This window comes from Zootermopsis nevadensis, unplaced genomic scaffold, assembly GCF_977971745.1.
Source record: "Zootermopsis nevadensis isolate Lab colony 2312 unplaced genomic scaffold, Znev_1.0 Znev_ptg000012l, whole genome shotgun sequence".
Classification (NCBI taxonomy): Eukaryota; Metazoa; Arthropoda; class Insecta; order Blattodea; family Termopsidae; genus Zootermopsis; species Zootermopsis nevadensis.
Window position 1 is genome coordinate 8358620 of NW_028259144.1, and position 23146 is coordinate 8381765.

General features: G+C 33.8%; 1 protein-coding gene across 3 annotated transcripts in view; it reads right to left on the reverse strand.

Moving 5' to 3' along the window:
* The window catches only part of LOC110832951 (uncharacterized), a 199139-nt gene that overhangs the window by 19787 nt on the left and 156206 nt on the right, over window positions 1–23146 (reverse strand). The window contains exon 1 of one of the 3 annotated variants that reach the window (XM_022070445.2): window positions 17209–17458. The exons of the other annotated variants lie outside the window; for them this stretch is intronic. Within the exon in view, the coding sequence (XP_021926137.1) occupies window positions 17209–17248 (40 nt within the window). The 5' untranslated portion in view covers window positions 17249–17458. Of the gene's footprint in view, window positions 1–17208; window positions 17459–23146 lie in introns of those variants that run through there. 3 annotated transcript variants of the gene reach the window in all.

The window sequence follows — 23146 nt, forward strand, 5'->3', positions numbered from 1 at the left end:
AGTCAAGTAATACCGAGATGTAAGGAAGTGTTCGACAATGAACACTCGTTGCATTTGTAAAACATACATTCTTGCATCTGGACTGTGTGAAGACAAGTGAAGAACTAACGCAAGCAGGTTATAACATGACATGACCTTTGTGGGTCCTACTACAGCGATATGTGTATTTGTTAATCTAATCGATTTGTATCGATTCAGTTTTTGAATCGTACAAACAGAAAATGTGAAGTTCTCGCAGGGTAAAAATGTGGATTGTCTCCTGTGCTTTGTCGCCATGCGGTCTTAGAGATGGTTACTAACTGTTCACCGGAACGAATCGCCTCAATGTTTTCCTACCCTGAAGATAGAAGTAACATGTTTCTTCGAAACTTTAATAATAACATATAAAAAGTACACAGTGTCATAATCCATAAAATAAAGACTCTTCTCAATATTTATTTTCCCTGTTTTAACCATTTAAATTTCAATAATAAGTATCATATTTCCTCTATTTTAAGACGCAATCGACTGTAAGATACGCCGTTGTTGTAGTAATAGATTGTCAGGAGAAAAATACGCTATATCGATTTTAAGACGCAATCGATTGTAAGTTGCACCATTGATATAACAACAGATTTTTAGGAGAAAAAGAGGCTAGATCGATTTTAAGACGAAATCGGACTTCAAAACTTTCAAAAATTGAAAAAGTGTCTTATAATGGAGCAAATACTTTATATGTACCAGCTACTTTAACAATGAATAACTCTTTATTTTGTGTTCATGAGTCCAGTATGATTGTCGCTGTAAACAGGAATTATTTATTTAAACAGTATAAACGAGTTAATCTTTGTAATGGTGAAAAGTTGTGTTTTCTAAGCGGTACGGAATGAATTCTTAAATATTATTTAGACGAGCTTTTGCTTCAAAAGATTAATTCCCCCGCCCCGTTACTTAAAGTCTTGTAACAGATCTGAAGAATACGTAATTAAACAAACACCGTCAGTCCGCTTATTTGGCCGCTTTGTGAAAAATGTATAGGGGAGGAAAATTAATTTTAAGGGGAGGGATGAGGCTTCGGGGAGATTCCTTAGAATATAACTCTTTGTGTCAAAAAACATAAAATCAGAAGCCTTGACTGGAAATCCGAAAAAGTGAAATTAAGACGAAAAGAGCATATATTTTCTTTGAACTACACATACGTACGTAGTAACAAGCGCTCTCGGCAATACCAAGATTCAAAGCAACAGATGTTTCTGAGACACTGAAACGTCACAATTTAAAAACCAACTGATGCAAATAGGAAAAGGGAAAAGACTATAATTTTTTTCTAAATTAAACTTTAAAAAAACGCGTATGGTATATGTATTTTAAAAATACAAGTTTTTAAAGTTACCAAAGTTTACCTTGAATTTAAACTTTGACTATTGCGAACGGCGCCAGCTATATCTGAATTGACTTACGGCAGTGACATTTAACATTACGTCAAACTACTACAAGGTACAGTTAAGAATATAGTGTCCACTTTAATTTTGAACCATGTAAATGCAGAATTAAGTGCCGCAAAACTACATTGATATAAGTTAACTAGAGTTAATGATTAAAGGTGAATAGATGGTTAAGGCACGAACCACGTATGATAAGGATGAGAAATTTACATAAAATTTATTATAAAATCTTAATGGGAAGAGATCACTTGTAAAAACCTGGATCAGATGAGAGGATAATATTAAAACGGTAATTTAAAAAATAGGGTGTTTGTTGATTCATCTCATTAAGAACACAAACTAAGACAAAGTCTCATGATTACGACAATGAATCTTTGAGTTCTTCAAATCGTGATGTATTTTTAAACTAACTAAGCGAACATTTGTTCTCTAAGAACTAAAATGTATTTTCAATTTTATGAGTTCTACAGCTATAATGTGAGATCAGTCAGTGGAAAAATTGGACACCCTAAGTCTGCCTACGTCATTTTAATACAGCTATTTTTTCGTATTCGTCACAAGCTCACTTCGAATAATACCACCAGATACTTGCGTCATAGTATAGTACCAAGGACCAAATCATTTATTTCGCCTACGTCATCAGATTCAGAGTAAAAGTGAAACAAATCCATGTACTATGTAAATTAAAAACATTGCCGTCTAGAAACTGAGACAGCGAGTTACAAATTACTGCCACTGGGAAATGTTTACAGGATACGTAGTATAATTTTATCTACTAACCCTCCAGCCCCTCTGATCCCACGACCTCGAATACTTAAATTCGTCCCGACAACAGTAATTTACCGTCAGATGTTCTGGAAAAAATTTAAATTGTCTAAACCAAACTTAAGTAAACTCTTAAGGATGTAGAACGTAGAAAAATAAGTACTTAAATTCTCAAAGTTACTAAAGACAGGGCATGTTACTGTAAACGTATATTTGTGCGACAATTCTGGACACTTCATTCCGTGCAGTAAGCACAGCGGTCACGCACATGACATTCATTACATCGTGTAATCATCTTCTCTGCAACAGCAAACCAAAGCTTCGAGTTTGTTTGTTGGGCTTGGCGCATGGGACGTAGGAACTCGGTGTTTGGTGTTCGTCTTTTGATCTTAAACTTCTAACAGCCACAGCTCTGGATAATGAAACATTATGACAACAACATTTGCATGACAGGTCCTTCGATAGCTTTTATGTTGTTGAAAGTTTTGGTTTAGAATAAGTTGAGTGTTCATGAGCGTATCTGAAATACAACACTCCCAGTTCGCACAAAGAATATATTTAAAAGCAGAATAAACCATTTGTGACGTAGTATTTAAAATTAAAGTGTTCATTTAGTAGGATTTAAAGTTCTCACATTACTGAGTACAAAGATGGCTGTCTTCTGGTTGAGCGTCGTGTGGTCTGGTAGAACTTTAACAACGTTTCATAGCTGATAATGGAGGCAGAAATAACTTCTAAAAAGTAAACATTTTTATTTTTCAAAAAAATTAAACAAATTTTGTTTAAATATGGTTGCCTATTGGGAATTTGTAGACAGAATGATAACGTTAACCCTTCGAAACACGGATCTCATCAAAATAATATTTAAACCTTTAGTTCTTACACAAAAAATACCACTCCAATACAAAGATAAATTGGTTAATGTTGATTAGATAAATAATTTATATTCTGATAATCACACGGAACCCACAAATAACACTTTGTAGGTCAAATGCAAAATTAGTGTTAGTTGTAGCATGTGTTATAAACAGGCGTCCCAAAAGGATATATTTATACACAATTCTAATATATGAAATGGTTGTGTGTATATATTTTTGTACATTCTGTACATGCCGTTTGTCTTTAAAATTTTATAAAAATATTACTCGTGGCGGGCTTATGTGAACACGGTACCGAACCATCGGATTCCATACAAAACACGTAATTTCTTAATTAAATAAGCTAATAAGTGTCAGCTTCTGAAGAACATCTTTACTTCATGGAGTTTGTTAGTTATAAGGATTTTCTAATAACCAGCCCATGATTCATACTGTCAGGACATGAAATGTTCTTACAGAACCTAAAGGTTCATTATCACACAAGACAGCCACAGGACCCTACCCTGAGATAGCAGGAATTACGCTACGTAATATCTACAACAATTTTAATTGCGTCATTTACTAGAAGGTCTTGAAAATGTCTGTAAGATTTAAAAGATGGTCTAAAAATATTTTCTGGATAAGGTTATACATGGAAATTGCGCCCAACCCAGAAGACAGCCATCTTCAGACTCACCGCCGTGGAAACCTCAAATCCTACATGGAAATTGTTATTTCGGTTTTAACAGTGGTAATTACCCACTATCCTCTGTCGGTTGTAGACTTGTAGTTTCTGTTCATAACTATGGAAGATTACTATGTGTTTTGATATTAACTTCTGTATAAGAAAATAATTGGTATTAATAACAGTCTAGTCAAGAAATACGATGGCTTTAGATTTTGATTCCATCTCATCTCCTGAATAATATATAAATGAGAACTCGGGAGATGACAGTTTGTAGTTTTCAGTAACTTTTATTTTTGAAAGATGAAAATAATGAAATTATTACTATTTTGAAAGCTTATATATATTTTTCTTTTTTGCCTCTCGTGAAACACTGATAATTTGCTCTATAGTACAACATTATACGCAATTTTTTAAGGTTCTTTTTAGGTTTTTGCATGCTATATACAGCTACGTGTCTTCAAAGCAGAAAGTAATGATATGAGACTAACTTTTGATTTTGATTTTATCACCTAAAAGGAATACAAAATTTCTCATGCTTCCTTTATCCAACTGAATTATCTTAATTTAAACTCCGTTTTCTTTAAGTGAACGATTAATTTCCAAGAATCCTGTATGAAAATGGTTTCCTCTGGGGAGAGCAATTTACAGATGAATAAACCGTATCACTTGATACACGGTACTGAAATATTTCAGGAGCTTTACACAGAGGTGAGAAATATGTACAGAGGTAAACTGTGAACAAAGTTCGTGTGTTTATCGCCCTAAAAATAGAGACACTAAACTCCTCCGAAACATTGGTCAAATATTGACAGTCTACTCAATTGTGCACTGAACAGCTTATGTCCCACCGAACTATATGATCGGCGAGGCATTCCAAAAGACATCCATCTTCATAATCGTCGCCGTGAGAACCTAAAATCACTTTGTTTGCTTATAAGATATGAGTTTCCCACGAGAGTAACGTTGTAGCGCCATGTAGTGTGATAGAAGTTTACTAACGACCTCTGAAACGTTAGTAAACGTCTACCACACTACGCGGCGCTACAACCCAGAAGACAGCCATCTTTGTTTATCTTGTTTTCAGTAGCAGCCTACACTTTTTACACTAAATTAAATTTGATTTTTGAGACTATCTCGTATTTTATGAAGCAAATTTCAGTAATTCAAATATCCTTACTATGAAAACGTTTTATATGCTAGCAAAATTAGTAATTTCATGTAAGGTGTCTGTAACATTCTGTATAACTGTATGATTATAGGTTAAGATGACAAATACGCACAAGATATTGAAGAACTTAAAGGTAAGAGACAGATAGAGACGTATATAGATAGAAGGATGTATCTTAGAAAAATAGGGTAAAACGATACGGATTAATTTCAACTGCCTTAAGATGGTTTCCAGTGGTAAGCGTTTTATACACGGTAAATATCTTGGGGGTTGGGAATTTCTTGACCAAATGAGAAATGATTAAATTCTTAAAATATAATCTGCTCCATACAGCAAGGTTTTTAAAATAATAATACGATAAAGTCTCAGAATACTTTATAAATTATTATAATAAAGATTATCTATCAATGAAGTTAAGATAAGTAAATTATGCCTATAAATAAATTTACTTAAAATTATTTTGTTTTTATAATTACAAACATGCCGATGATCTCAGCCTAAACAATGCGATGCTGTCGTTACATGTACCAAGTACTTATTATATTTGCATAATAATACTAAATTAAATACATTTTCTTGATTTCTGGGTGAAATATCGAAGTTCACTTTCGTTTCTCCGTTCATGTTCCTGTTATAGATTAAATTACTTTACCAAGGTAGGACAGACATCTTGAAAGATTCATTCAGTGGTCGAAATCACATCATAACAGAATCTTCTCCTACTTTAAACAATATTATACGCGAAATAAAATATTTTTAACCATATTAGTGTCACCATTAAAGATTAACAATATTTCTTTATCTCATTTCACTAGGCGACAGTCAGTAGACAACTCCATAAACCAGAGTCCTTCATGAAAATGTGATAATACACTCGGTTTGTCTAGAAATCTCCCTTCTTTTATGAAGCCTGAAGGTCAATTACTTTGTTCACAGGGCCGGACAAACCAGTCGCATCAAATAAATATAATTTTTTTCCAGCTGGAAATTACACTGGGGTCTTATGTTTGCAGAGTAATGAAATTTTCTCTCGGCCAGTCTCGAAATTTCTCTTTTTTTTCATTTATTCTTTTCTGCCACCCACTCTCCCTACATTTCCTCACTTACGACGGCACACATTTTTCCGACCTAAAATCTACAACAGTTCCCATACCCTAACAGCTTTCACTTTTTCCTTTTTTGAAATTATTATAATCTGTTTTATTATACGCATCAGATCTGGCATTGATAACCCATGAATTGTCTTCTGGAGTCGTGATTCACCAATTGGACCTTAGAAACCCGAAATTCATCTAGATAATAATTTTAAAAAACAGTTCCTACCGCAAAGAAAACATAACTAATTTCTGTTTCAAATATGAACTGGTAATGTTGTTGAGGGAAATGCTCGTTGTTCATCCTGAGAATACGAAACCCATGAATATGTTGTGTTAGAAGAATGCGGATTTAATAAATGTTTAATAAGATGATGCATATAAGTACAGTATCACAGAAATCTAAAACGTGGAACACTGCTTTAGGCCACCACACTAACATAACCTATAAATACGTCAATCTCTGACGTAACTTATGACAGACGTCACTAGTCTCATAGTTATAGATATTAATGAAAAAGTGTATTATGTTACACACTCAGAGTCTGTATTTTAATTAATATCTACATATGTAACTATCTGATAGTATTAATTATCTTTGACGTAGTTTGATATTAAGAAACACAAACAAATGCAGAGCGCATGCCCAGAAAGTTTCCGTTCAACCCTAACCTATAAACCATAATATTAAGTAATGAAATGAGGTTTATAAATATATTTCACAGACGGGCCAGTGACTAAATCTTTTTTGTCTTAGAAAACTGCATTCTCGAACATATATAAAAAATAACAAAACGTTTTTGTACTACACGCCATGGAAGAATGTGGGAGGACAGCAAGTGTAGCTTTTATTTTTCTTTACCTTCCGGGGATACTAACCCTGGTCATCCGGTTCGTGGTCGTGTAACACTGACTAGGCTACCTCGCCATCCATGAAAATATTGACAGAGCGTAAATTTATTTCACTCCATGGAGATTAATAATTAATAATGGCGGAAAGGAAAATTAAATTTGTTGTAACATATTACATAATATAAAACGACCATGAATCGTTTCTTTATATTATAGAAGTACAGAAATTACCATGGGAACCTTTTAAAAGTTCTTAAACTGCAGAAAATTTTTCATCATAATATTAAGTAATTTGTTACATAAAATGGGAGAATTTATGAGTTCATAAATTCTACCCAGTATGCCTTGCATCAGACTAGTGTACACTACGTACGAAATAAAATGATTCAAATTTAAGAGTTGGAAATTTCATTAAAGGAGCTCACTTGGGATATTAAGACGTATGTGAAAAAATAATATTGAAATATAATATGGTAATTAAGACGTATGGATCTGAATTTAATTTAATTTCTCAGGGCAGATTATTTTAAATGAAACCTTTTACGATGAAGAGGGAAAAGCGCACACACAAGAGGACAAATCTAACGCTAAACTATTGACTTAGAGCCGAACGGAAAAGGGAGTAGTTAAGTTCTTTGTGGCCTTGAACCACACAGTTTGACGGCTATTGTATTCAAGAAATTCCATACCATTTATAAAACACAAACATTGGTTACCGAAGATTCCAACAGTAGTCAATATGCGAAGCCAGATCAATCCATTTTATATCTCCATTGCCTATGTCTCTAAATACATTTTAGTATTAAACTACCATCTATGTCTAGATTTCTCAAACAGTCTATTCCTTTCAGTCAGGCATGTAAAATATCATATGGGTGAAACATAATAAGTTTCGTATAAAACCGTAACAAGTCAATATGTTTTCCGGTGAAAAGATATATTTGAAACATAAATTTGCTGTTGTAATATGGGGCTTCGTAACCACAATTACATATGAATTATTGATCTTTCGTTCAGATGGTTTGTTGTAGAAGAATATAAGAGAACGAAAAGCAAGAAATGATGCTTTGTTATGAAATGTAATAGACGTTTGACCATTCATGAGTGTGAGAATTGGGGCTGGATTAATCTGACGCAGGATAGGGACTAATGGCGGGCTGTTTTGAACACGGTAATAAAAATTCATGCCCCATAAAAGCATGGGATGTCTCGACCAGCTAATATACTATCAGTTATTCACAGTGAACAACAGACTCAGTAAACTAATAGGATTCCTGTTAGACAGCTGTGAAAATCATTCGATTTCTGTTGCCAAAAGTATAGTTATTCGGCGAGGTTGGCTACATCAGCGTTAAATTCTAAAAGAATAATATCAACATCTTCACTGCCGTAAGAAACACAAATCCCACAAACCGTTTAATAATATTTTATAGGGTTTATCAGCAGCTTAAATGTTCAAAAGAAACATGTTTCGGGGACTATATTTGTTCCTATCATCAGGGATCCATAGAGAAATATAAATCCCACAAACCGTTCAATAAAATTTTCTAGGGTTATAAACCGCTTAAATGTTCAAAAGAAATACGTTTCGGGGACTATCTTTGTTCCCATCATCAGGAATTTATATACGATTTAGTTTAAGCACCGAGAAAGTCTCATATAGCATAAATTGTTACTCTTCTAAATTGTAAATTTGTTTCTGTAGTAAGCGAAAAAATTCAAAATATTCCTAACAACAATTTTAAATGTGGAAAAAGCGTGCTACAATATGAGTTATAATATGAGTTTCGTAACTTTTATTGCAAGCAAATTTCTTCTCTAAATTACGCAACAGATTGTCACGTATTTCAAATTTTATAACTACTTATCCTTAAATATCACTTAAATATTACATTGTAAAAATTTTACTGACCACGTGGCTCCATGTTCATTGCTACTGGCTACTGCAGACAGGGCAATGCAAAAATAGTACAGTATGAGGGCGTTTCAAATTGTTTAGCATTGCTAATGAACGTAAGAGTTGAAGTCTGTCAAGCGAAAGCTACATAAGCCTGAAAGATCTATTCTTATGAGCCAGTTAAAATGGCTTACACCCACGGCACTGCACGGGACATCCCAACACAGATATCCACGATTTTCCACAAATATGGCCTCTTTTTCATTAAATCGTATTATATAATCGCTAGCCATAATATCAAAAACGAGTTATCTTTAATACACGCGCCGAATAGTCAGCTATTTTCGTATCAAAACACGATAAAATGAACTGTGAAAATTACGATTTCTCTGAGATTCCTTTCGATACGTCCTCGATATATCATTGAACACCGAGTTGTCTGAAATAATAATCATAATAATGGTGGCAAGGATTCGCCTTCTATATTTCATACATTTTGTCTAGTCTCAGAAATTTTTTACTTTAATATTTCTGCTGAATTTTTGACGAAAATGATCAAATTTTTGTACGTATAAATTCTGGATTTGATAAAGTCGATAAAACGCTAGTTACTCGTAATAAAGATACAGCGGCGCCAAATTCCAGTTCATCACCGATTTTGTGTAACCTCTGTAGTTAATAAGGATACGTTATATAAACTAATAATATTTAATTATGTTTATGTAAACAGGGTATTAGTTCCTACGTACAGAGGCCTAAAGGCTTAAAATTTTATGCTTAATTCTAAATATTTTATTTCATATTTCATACGAGAAAATATTTACATTGAGAGGCTCATGTACTCTGAAAACAAATATTCCAGGAAACAAAAAATAATACAAATAAGGGTACAAAACATTCTGCAATCATAACGTTTTATACATAGCCTATAGGTCTAGAGTTTATGCATTCAAAGCCACGCTATATAAAAGTAGAATTTGTATCATTTATACATAGGCAGGAAGATGAGAATGTTTAGATGGTTTAATATTACCATTAATTATAGTATTAGAAGTTAATACACAGTCAAATACTTAGAAACGAAAAAATGGGAAAAATTTATCAATATTTTGAACAATTACGATTTGAGATTTCACCTAAACCAGAACACTATAGATTAATAAAGCAATTTCTAAATTATAACTCCGCCAAACAAATAAAATCAAAAGTAAATATTCGATATTGGGGGTATTACGTATGTTAAATCGATTATTTTTATCCAGCTTTGGTCTTCCTATTAATATGTTAAAGCTAAAGATCTGTTTGTTGTATATCTAATCAAATATTTTAAACTTAAATTACGTCACATATATCACACTGCATAATTAAAAACACAACTTCCTTGTATTTAGGCTAAGCATCCAGAGTATCAAAAACAGCTTAAAATAATTCAATGTTCTATTTCTTTCCGAAGAACCGAGTTTGATAAATACGGTAACTAACTGTTAAATTTCTGCTTCATTTTAAGTGGACATACTGACAGGTACTTACAAAAATTATCCTAAATTCGCCTGACACATTTTAATGTACATCCCTATACCAAACTGTGACAAAACATTGACGTAATTTCTTAGATGATACTTGCGGACGGACAGAGGGACATGCATGTTATGCCATCTAAGACTTAAAGCGCGTTCACTGATGAAGTTGAACGCAAATATCATTTCCTGGCACCCGGCAGAAACTGCTGTAATATAGGTAAGTTCATTTTATTGTTTTATGAATCGATACTTTAATAGTATCGATAAAACCTTGTAGAATTTGGAGGTGAGTCACACAGTTTCAGCCGGGAGCCGTTAAATGACAGTTGGCTTTTAAATTTTTCAATAAATGCATTGTAGAAAGATTAATAAATGTTTAATCTCAGTATAAAAAATGCTTCAATTTAATTTGTAAATATTCAGTGTAATATTTAGAAACTTCGTACATTCACTACTTAATATAAAAGCTATAATAAATCAAAAACAATTAAAATAATAAGAGTAAAGTTATAATAAACTGATCATATCTACTTTAAATTTTAGAACACTTTATTCCAGACGACGACATCTCGATGCGTTATTTCTTGTTAATGTCTTTAAGGGCAAAATAAATTGCCATTCCATTATGGACACTGTTGGTTTACGTGTGCCGGCGAGGCAAATAAGAGAATTTTCTACTTTTAGTGTGAGCAGTGCGCTAAGACATAGTCCTTCAGCCAGGTGCGTCATCGCTGCAAATGACGTATGTAAATTTTTGGACGTATTTAGCGTAAACATTGTCTCCCTTGAGCGATCGTTCTCAACAAGGGAAATGATCTAGATAGGTTGTCTTGTAGATGAACTAGCTTCGTTATCTGTTTTTTTTATATTCTTTAAAGTTTTACAATTATATTAGTGTTCCCTAGGTGGATTATTTGTTTTTATTTATATTTCTTCATTTTTTGCTCTGTGTTAATATTGTTTCTATTTTTGGTTTGCCTGTACTTGGCAGTTACATTTAATACTGTACATGTATAAGTTTAGTTAATCCATTTGTTTACTATTATCCATTATTATTTCATTATTATTGTATGTATTATCTGTGTTTGCCTGTTATTGGCTTCTTGCTGTTGGCAAACACGGTGGTCTAGCGGTTAGAACGCTGGCCTTGTAATCCTGGGGGTCTCGGGTTCGATTCCCGGCGGTGCCCGAATTTATAACTTGTGTTGGGCAAAGCCGTGGTCTAGGCAACACGGAGTTTTCCTCCGTGGCATCCCAACAATTACTCCATTCACTCACAGAAGAAGGCAATGGCAAACCACTTCTGGATCATCTGCCAAGAACGTATATGAACAGGTCCCAGTCCGAGAAAAGGATGGAAGGATCCTGTTCATATGGACCTGTCGTCAGACAGAACACTAAATAATAATAATAATAATAATAATTGAATTGAATTGAAGTCTTGGCACACATGAATTAAAATTTTGCCTTAGAAGCAATATGGTTGCATTTAAATCTTGATATAATGAAATCCTTAACTGAACAAATTAACTCCACAAATCTAGTCCTTTCTTGAGATTTAGAGATCTTATAAAACTCTAAATTACCTTTATCTTATTCACAAAAGCCTATCACTGGGCTCTGTAGTGAGTAAAATTAAACTTGTACAATTTTTATGTTCTAATTTATCGAATATTAATCTTGATGCATCTATATTTACGTCTGCCAAGTGTTCTCCTTTCTTTATATTTCCCCAGCTAGCATTTTATATTTGTTTCTAGTCTCCCCCGTGCGTGTTAAATGTCCAACCAACATTCTATTCATTTAATTTGACCACTCTAATATTATTTCACAAAAACATAAGATATGATTCTCCTAATAAATCTTTTAGCCAAGAACGACTGATATATTCTGCCGTAGGGAATTTAGCCTGAAAAGTAAAAGTGTATATTAGGCCCTTTAATTGCCTGAGGAGTATCACGTCCCTTACTTAGAATTTTTGCGGGAAAGGAGAGGGAAATTTCATTATCTAGGAATATCTGCTAATGATTTGTTACGGCTCAATTAACAAAACTAATTATGGTAAACAATCAATTAAGTATATCCGTATTTTATGCCTGAGGAAGTTTTCTTAAGAAGCGAATTTGAAGGCATAATTATAGTAGAGCAATTAGAAGACGAACGAAGAAAATGCAAAGTCTTCGAAATTGGTTGATTCCAACTTCGAAGTTTAAAAACGAGTTGAAGACGAATGGAGGTGGAATCCTCTGCCAAATTTTAGAAGAAGAAAAAAGATCAAAAGGAGGCGAAAATCGAACTTACAAGGCGGTGGAAAATGAAATGAACTTCAAAGAAGTACACACAAAAAAAATGAATATCGAAAAAAAAATATCTCTATCTCGAAGCAAAGGTTCCTAGTGTCTCGTACAATGATGTAAAAAATGTCTGTTTTAATGTAGTAAAATATACAGAAGTCGCTGTAACAAACACTTCTCAAACAGTTAACAAAACAAACGTCTAATTTAGATAATAAATCCAAAGAATATTGTTCATTTCCTTCTACAAGTTACTCCTGTATCGTATTCGGGAGGTCCCGGGTTCAAATATGACTATGTTTTCTCGTAGTCTTCCTCAGTTCCCCCCCAGACAAATGCAGGGATAGCACCTTAAACTAGGCCACGACCACTTACTTCCATATCCCTTCTAATTCATTATTCAATATCAACGACTAATTCTACGCTACATGGTATCTGAGGTACGAGAAAATAAATGTATAAAACTGTGTGACAGATTTTAATCAAGATTGATGTCGAAGGCCTACATTAACAACACTAAATCAAATGCAATTATGTCCATATCGATCCATAACAACCCCTATTGTATAAATGATATAAATTTGTTTATTATCATATATTTAACAATATGGATAATATTAGAATGGCTCAACTAAAATGGCTGACTTTGGGACATAGAGCTGTGTAGCTCTAAACATAGAAAATAGAGTTTATCCACATAGTGATGACCAATTATGATAGAAACATTGTGCCATTGCGCTCCTAGCGGCGACCTGAATAGAACCTAACCTAGCCATGTGGATTTTATATTACAAAACAAGTCTTCATATAAAATTGTACATATTTTCAATTTTAACGTCATTAAATTTGTTTAACGATTCGAAACAGAATCTACAGATTTTTATACAAAGAAAATTACATAACAATAATTAATTATTCTTTAATAGTCATTAACACGAGTTTATATAAAACATGTTAAAAATATTTAACACAGCGTCAGGAGATATTGAACCGAGGACTACAGTTAAGCTGAGACTTAATTTATAGAATGATAAGGAAAAGAATGCTACATCAATTCTTGAAAGAAGATTACGTCAGATAAGTTTAGTGTTCCGTTATTTCTTATAGCATAAATAACACACAAAAGAAACCCAGTAACATTCAAAAGAAAATTTTTGAAAGGACAACAGAATAAAGAGATCTGAGTAAAGATTCGATGGCAGAGGAATAAAAAGATGCTGCCAACATCACAAACACACATGAAGAGAGATAAACTGTTGGTGGGTGGGGACAGAAATCAGAAACGTCACTTATATGCATGATACGGAACGAAAAACGAGTTAGTAGGGGGGCGGGGGGGGGGCAGAAAAAATATATAGTTAAGTTTGTAGGAGAAAGAGAAAGGGAGGAAGGAAATGGAGTGGAAGTGATATAAAATGGAAGAGAATAAGAAAGATAAACGAGGAAGAGCGGAAGTCGTGGCTGGTTGTGGTAATGATCATTTCATCAGACAAAGTGTGCCGACATGTCTCGCGATGACAATGCAAACAGACACGTGACAATCATCATTTGGTTCCACTGTAATGACCCTGATTCTTCCTTTTGAATTTACGGCCTGAAGTTACAATAAAGCAGTCATTTCTTTACAGATATGCTATTTAATTTAATACTTGGCGTTTATGAAGATATCCTATGTGAAAACGTGTTAGTCCACGGTTAAAATATGTTTTAATTTACATCCTTGATATTCAGTGATATATTTAGAAAATATGCGGATATACTTGTTAAAAAATAAAATATTATGACTCCAGTGCTACCACCCTTACAGTCTTTTCTACAGAAGTTAGACATTTGAAATAAAATAATAAAGATTCTATTAAAATGTAATTAATTTCAGGGCCATGGACGTCCAGGCAAACCTTTGAGGTCAGTGATATGAAATATAGACGGTGTAGCTTAAGCGCAATGGGATTTTGAGTTTCCCAAGCCCTAAAACATTATATAAAATACGGTGTACGCCAATCTATAAAATAGAAAAATAATACACTATAATAGTTCGAAAGAAAACTAGCACGTAATAACTATGAATCGATATGTCGAAGCACTGATAAGTATCTGAAGATGGCAGGTGGTAAAAGGACAATGTTTCAATAAAGTGTCAAATATTTATTATTATCCATGTTAGTTTTATGCAAACAGAAATGATAGTTAACTTACTCCACTTAAAAACCTGTAGGTATATTTTCAACTCTCTCTCTCGACCTTGAACGCGACCACTTACCCTGGAAAAGCCAGCGTTATATATAAATCAACCTCGAAGTGTCGCGTTGGGCTGTGTAATTAGATAATTAGCAGCCAGAATTAAGAGAGCTTTTAGCTTCAGCTAACCTCTTCTTCTTATAATTCTTCTTCTGACGTCAGTCGAACTTGTTTAATATGCCGATAACATCAGCCTAAATGACATCAGGGAATCGGCCCTGTCCTCCAGGCGAGGTCAAGTAAATTAATCTCCAAGAAGGTCGCCTTTCCTGCAGACTCAACATAAATTGCTTTAACGTAACGAAATTAAACACTTCAGAGTTACACTGACGGCAGACATCTTTACTTTACAAAACAGGATTGGATAGGCGCACTCTTTGGAGTACACAAACATTCAAAAGGCATTCTTCACGGTATGTCATGCAGGCTGTTACACAATATCATTGTTACTACTTAGGTAATTATTGTACTAACGCGTGCCCAAAAAATTCTTGTTCAATTATATCTCACTACAATGACCTTAAATCTTTTATGCTCAAATATGATCTGAGGCTCCACTTCTTCGGGACAACACGTTAAAGTAATAATAGTTCCAACCATGGAACCAGCTGTTTTTAGACGTTTCAATGTCTCTCTACCAAATTACAGGGTGCAGTATTTCACAGTGATGATGAACGTAGAAAGTTTCTCCGAAACGTCGATAAACGTCTACCAGACTACACGACGCTACAACCCAAAAGACAGCTATTTCATACTAGCAGCCATGAGAACCTGAAATTTTACGTACTGTATCCGAAAGTGTGCAGTAAAACACTGTTCGTTGAACAGAAAGTTGGTTTTAAGATTTCAAATTTTAAAATAAAAAGAACTAGCAATAATTTCAGTTTCAGAAACTTTAACTCTATCGATGTCCGTTATATTATTGATGTGTGTTTAAATGTTTTTTTTCTTTTAATACCCAAATAATGGATTATAAGCGTAATTTTTCAGCTGTTGTTTTATTGCATTCCTGAACCACATATCTGGCTTCAAATATTTACAAGTCATCGAAATATGTGATAATTCCTTTGCAACTATGTTAAAAGTAAGCAGTATTTGTAAAAACAATTTCCGACAGTGAGCCTTTTTCAATTGGTATTGATAATGAGAAAGGTGAAAATACCAGAAAATTTTATAAAATTCGTTGGCCATCAAATTCTTACATTGCAGTATTTGAATATTCGAAGATGTTGTAAAAATTTAGACTTCACAGATGTGACCAGCTATTCGTATATAAAACGGATACATTTCCTTTCATTAAAAAATTTACATCTCCTATGCAAAAGTCAACAAACAACAACAAACAATTCCATCGTGGAAATGTTAATTTTAACCTGCTTTCTACAAAACCTATTTCAGTCATTTATTTTATTAGAATCTTCATAATTTTATTTGTCTGTTACTCTTGGTTCTTCGCTAATATCTCCGTTACTTTCACAATCAGACATTCAATATTCGTGGAGCGCTCTGAGAAGACGCATTTCTGCCATCTTGTCGTCATTATGCTACTTTGTCCGGTCTCCTGTTACTTCCGCTCTGTTTTCCCGAGTCCAAATATTATCTTCAGTACTCTGTACTCAAGCATCGCCTGTCTACATCTCCTCTGCCTTTAGGGCGCTATATAAAGTCTCACACAAGTGTAAGACTCTCCGTGTATTAATATTACAATAACAAGGAAAATGTAAACTCTTATTCAAAAAAGATTAAAAAAGGACAATATTAGAATATATTCGTTGTGTGTTTGGCAACACTGCAGAGTCCTGGTCATGTTGTAACCCAAGGTCAAACGACGACATTCTGCGAATATGGTTCAGTTGTAATCCGTTTGCGCCGAATAAGCATAGAGTAAAAATAAATTCTTCATCAGAGGTTCAGCAGGGTATTTTGTTTGTTGGTTCTTGAAGGGATGAAAGCAGCAAAGATTTATCGACAGTTGTATGTTAAGTTTAGACAAAATTATTTGCCACAATTAAGTGTGTACGTGTGGGTCGAAATATTTAAAAGCATCCAAACCAGAGTAGTTGATTCAGACAGATAAGGACTCCCATCCACGTCCACAAACGAACAAAATATGAAGCATCTTCAAGCAATGATTTTTAGAAACTGTGGGGTAACTAATGTGGAAACTGCTGCAAAAATGGTTATTAATGTTGTTATTTATCGGCGAAACCTATTTTTACGTCACACTCGGCACAAATAGATTATGGCTGAACACTCGTATCAGGTCAATGTCTAACCTTGACCAGACCTCAACAATGTTGTCATTCATACAAAGAAAATTTCCAATGTAGCCCTTACTTTTTAAATACTCCTTTGTACATAAATCCGAGTATAAATGTAATTTAATTATGCAAGGTTATGTACTGCCTTACCTCGAACTTGAATCCGAAACTGTATATGGAACGCTGACATATGAACATTTCTCCTTTTGTCTCACAGATAGAGCAAACTACATGATATTTGATCTTTTGGAATGTGTTACCAGTAACACGATTATACACTAAATTCTTTACACATTATGAAATGATAAAAATACAAAATGAAATTAAAAACTAAAAGGTTAGAAAACCAATGGATAACTGAGATCAGTCGACTTTTCTATAATTCGTAATAGATCGGCTGTTCGCATGCGCGGAAGTAGTCAGCATATGTTTCTGTAACTCGTGTTAGAACGGCTGTGCGCATGCGTAGATGGATACTTCTGTCTGAAGGTCGAGTTAATTCTCGGCTCAAATAGATAAGATCAGACATGGGATATGAAATAACAGTCAAAACACCAAACACAGCAAACTTCATGCAAGTGAAAAATTTCTGTTTTCTTTCGAACTGAGGATACTTCTAGGTCGATGTAGATAATAACACAGACCTGTGGCAGATGAATACTGAAACAGACGACTGACATTACCCGTCAGCAGTGAGGTAATACCTAAGCTTGAACAGCATACAGAACTCAGTACCTTCCAAATACTAACAGAGTGTAGAGACAGTGGGGCATAATTGCATTTCCATAGCCCAGTTATTAATATGTAAATTTTGAGCAACGCTTTTTGACTTTTAAATGTAGACACCGCCATCAGTCACCTTCCTCTACCCTTCTACAACGTTCCAACCCAGAAATTCCATACGCTCTTGGGGCGATAAGCATGACAGAATTACCTACGACGAACTTCACGGTTTTATTTTTTTATATATAATTTGAAACTTTTCAGTAACAACTTTTGTATAATATGAAAATAATACTTAGCTTTAAAATACTTTAAGTGCGTTATAACTACATAAAGATCTGTAACACTAGCTGAGACCCCCACTTGCACTTAATTTCAAAGCGATGTTGTGTTTAAATAACTGTCATGCAACTGTAGATTAGATCAGCACATGAAAACAAGTAACATCTACCGTATCATAAGGTTAAGTTACTTTACAAATAGCACTATAGATCAGAACCCGACTACTGAAGTTAATAAATATTTGCTCAACGAGTTCATACGTTTTCCACATTATACTAGGCTATGTTCATAATCGTCTTAACATGACCCAACACCTGACCCCTATTTTGAGCTAGTTCCGAGGTTAATGAATAAAGCTATATCTCAACTCCGCCATACGTCTGCATGGCGTGATGTTAAGTACCAAGGATAAATTTATTTTTAATATTATTACTACTATTCTTAATTAAAATAATTTACTAGTCGTGTTTTCAAAAAAAACGTGTTAACTGCTTAACTGTTTATACGTGAAACTTGAATCGAATGTATGTAAATAGGACTTCTAATTAGGTGTAGTCGAAAATCCGACTGCGACACTAAGATCGATATATCGAAATAGTTTTCTCTAAAATATCACTTCTCTAGCAATATGGAGTTTCGGTGCAACAATTACTACTGTTTGAGATAACCCGTGCATTGTCGGTGTAATCTGAATGTTTATCGACGTTTCAGAAGTGTTTACTGCGTGAGTCATCTCTGTGACGATGGAGGCAGCAAGCAGCTGAAAGTTGCAAGTGTTAATTTTAAGCTCCCGTGACATCGATAAACTTGTACCAAACTACACGGTGCAATATCCCAGAAGACAGTCATCTTTATGCCTGTCGCCATGAGAACCTGAATTATCGCATAGTAAGTACTATTTCAATTTTAAAAACTAATAAAAAGAAGTTAGCTTTATTAGTTGTTAGTGAGTCTTGTCAGCTTTAACTTAACCTAAAAATGTTAGTATTCGCCCTTCGCCATATTAATGTAGGCCTAAGAGCTATACATTCATAATGCCATACAAATCTAAAGTTAAAGGTGGTATTAAATGAATTAGGAGAAGTTTGTAATACACTTTCCACAACGTACACAAACAGACCAGACGTGACGCGACTGCGTATAGAGCAGTTTCCATTTCTTTCGGAAACATAACCTCAAAGTCTTGAGCCGTCTCTATATTGGTAGAGGGGGGAGGGGAAGAATGGCGGTCAGTGGGTAATGCCGGTAAGGTATTTTTCTGACAAATTATTGCAGATGGACGCTTTCAGCTGCTGCTGCCACATAGTGTTTGATTCAGTAAAGTGGAAAACCGAATTTCGCCATTTGTGTCTTACGCAGTTATCGAGATAGTTTCAAGTGATAATTTTATGCTCCCGTGATGCAATATTTATAATTCAAATATGTGCTGTTGCTGAACTTAAACTTAGACTTTTCACGCTAAAACGACTTATATGTATAAATAATTGTAATCTAAGCTACATTTTTATTAGTTAGCAATAAGACACTTTTATTTACGACTCGAGATAAATTCTTATGCTGCTTTTGTACAGAAAATTATCAATCAATTCGGGAAATGACACGCGTTGTTTTAAAACGAGCTCGTTTGTTTATCGTTAATAGAGTAGGTCATTACAATCAGCAAGACTCTTAAGTACGAACATCATATCAAAAGTTGCGTTAAACACAAGTACAATACTATTTTTATGTAGAAAATTAATTTATTTACTTAAATCCTTTCCTAAGGATGTTCATATTAAGTCAAACTATGTAATGCGATTCTGTAAATTACTCAATCCTATGACACAAATTCGTAGGTAAACTCTGCAAAGAACACGAAAAAGTGACGGCTCTTGTATCAACGCTACGTTCTCATTTTACGACGTATATAAAGTGTTTGCTTTATGTTCAACAACGTCATTTTTTATATTTCCTCTGCTATCACATTTAAACTCTCAGCTTTCTTTGCGTTTCTATTACAAATATACGCCTTTCTGCGAAACAGTGCAGGTTATGTAACTCCAAGACTTTGGGCTGTAAGCGGAGATTAAAAAAAATTAAAAAAAGAACCACGTGTACACTGGGAATAGTGTGTATTGAGTGAGTATTCAGTATATGTGGAATCTTTCAATATACAGCTCCATTTTATTAACATCAGCTAAGAATGATGGTCTGTAAGTCATATTATGCACAACATAGAATGTCTCCTGGCTTAATTTCTTTCCCGCCCTCGGGAGTTTTATCCCGTTATAGGAAACGGGTCACAGGAGACCGATTAATTATAACATCGTCATACCATCCTGATTAAACTGACATACCTCTAAAATGTCGGTCAATACGAGAATACTTCTCTGAACGTCCCAAAAGATAGTCATATTAATCTGAAATAAATATCTTAATTTCGCTTATTTAACTACCTTGTCAACAGTTTAAATTATATTAACTGAAAACTCACAGCTGCACATTTGTGCATGAGGGACATATGTAATAATTTGTCGACATATGAACCTCAATATATTTATATAGTCAGTTTATAAGAGAAGGAAAAAATACACACGACGTCTGTGTTAATTTTGTTATTAATCGGTAATGTAAAACGGATAGACGAATATTCAACACAAATTATTTAGTCGCGTGAAAAGAATAAAATACGTATATTTAGAAAAAATAGTAGCTAACAGTAAAATAATCACTTTACTGGTTTCTGCAAAATATACACCTGTATGTCTGTGACTAACTGGCAGTTATGAATAATAACCGACAATTATATATAATTTCCTCCTGGCAATTGTAAATAATCAGCTATAATGTATAACTTTCACCTAGCAATTATAAAAAAGTAACCGGTTATGATGTATAGTTCCCTCAACATAACTTCATTTATTATTTATAATAACCAGTGTAAGCCAAATAGAATTTATATACGACGTACCAATTTGTTCTGAAATATCTTTTTATGTATCAATATTAAGTTTGCCCAAAACAGTTTATAATATAGATCGTAATTACCTGTAAGGAATTTAACTGAACTCCGTCGTGTGGCACAGAAGATAAAACATGTGGAAGGAGAGACATAACCTCATTTCACAAACTCAGAGCAAAGAGTGTGTCGTTATGTTTGTGACATGTTTGTATACTATAATATTTTAGGCCAATGTACCAACATGGCTACAGGGCGACCTCGGTATAGAATTACTACCATTACGTCTCCAACATCTGTAAAAGTTAAAGTATAACCTATTTAAATTTCAAATAACCAAACAGAATTTGTTGCTGTCCAAACTGTTTACTTGAGGCTCGTATATTCTATTCTACTTCTAAGATACTGATGTTGAAGATGACAGGGAAAAACATATGAAACAAAGTTTGGAAGACGAGATAAAGCAAAAAGGAAGAAAAATATTGTATAATACAACAGCGGTTGTTGAGAAATTGTGTACTGGGAGGAAGTGTTGATGGAGGAAAAGTGTCAGGTTTAAGAGCAGTACTTGAAGAATTGCAACAGTTGCTCTTATAAAAGTGACTGGTGTTAGTGGTTAGCAAAGAATAAAAACGTACAAATGGCAGTTCAGGATTGTTTTTATACATATTTTGTTTTCCTCCTCATAACTACCACTTGTTGTAAAATAGTTCAAGTATTTCACGATATATTTTAAGGATCTAAGTCACTGGAAAGATAAAACGTTTAACGACGAACGTTCACCAATTTTCTTTCGTATTTTTCCATATTCGTGTGTTAAATTTGACTCCTAACTTAGTCATACTAATCTTTATAGGACGAATTTCTGTGTCTCAAGGACACATTCAACTAAACTTAAACCACAGAAAGAAAAAAGTTTATAAATTAAATATTATTATTGCCATATTTGCAATGTTTAACCTTCTGGCCACCTTCTGAGTAGAATGTTGAAAAACTAACAGTTACTCCGCTTTTCAAGAAATCTCCTGTCTTGTAACAGATAGAAAAGGTGTGATATCGTTTTTATAAAACCCAATTATTGCATCCCCCATCCTGCATTAGGCGAATCCAGTCTTTACCCTTATATTTTTATACCCTAATTTCTAATATTAATTTTAATATTATCATCGTATTTACGGCTCCAACATGTTTAAATTTCTTACCTTTCTCGTACTATCTACATGAATCGATAAATTTATTTTTTTCTTCTTCGTCATCATTTTATTATGTTCAGAATACAATTTATTAAATTCGTATAATATTATTATTAATATGCTTCTGTCCTCGTGCATTGGTTTTTACCGGCCGAGTGGAATATACAAGCAAGGGTATAATTTCGACAAAGATTTCTTTCACGATAGCCCATAAATATACGAATTTCAGTGGGGTGTCAGAAATATTGGTTAATTTTAGTTCCTTAGTGTATTGCGAATTACCAACATAATAGTAGGAATTTATATTGTTGTAGCAGATTAAAATACGAACCGAAGTACTAGCCTAACCTACCCTACCCTAACCTAACCTAACCTAACCTAACCTAACCTAACCTAACCTAACCTAACCTTACCCGATAAAATTTAAAGTAACGTAATGTAAATTTCGCCCAAGTCCAGCATGATTAATTCTGTACCGAATTAAAACCAAAATTGAATAACGAACCTATCACACAAACTAAAAAGCCTAATTAAAGCACTAACCTAACATAATTAAAAGTAAATTGTAAGAATGTAAATACGTGAACATTTTTCTACCTTTCTAGAATTCTTTACACAAATATGAAACATTACCATTCATATAAATAGATAATGTATGGATAAACTTTGTGTATATAACGGCTTATAAACAAGTAGACATAATGCAAGGATTCTGTTTTGCCGATGTAATTTAGATGAAATGTAATAGACAAAATGACATTTTTAATATGTGAAATAGGTGAAATGAATGTAGTAGAAGCTGTGTTGATGAAACTGCACTAGGCAAGATGGTACATGGCCGAAATGTATATAGGTAAAATGTCCTGACACGTTGCTTATAATATACTGAGCGTTGTACTCCCCGACTTTACAAATGGCTGCAGGAAACAGATGTTGTTCGCTCTCACTCAAG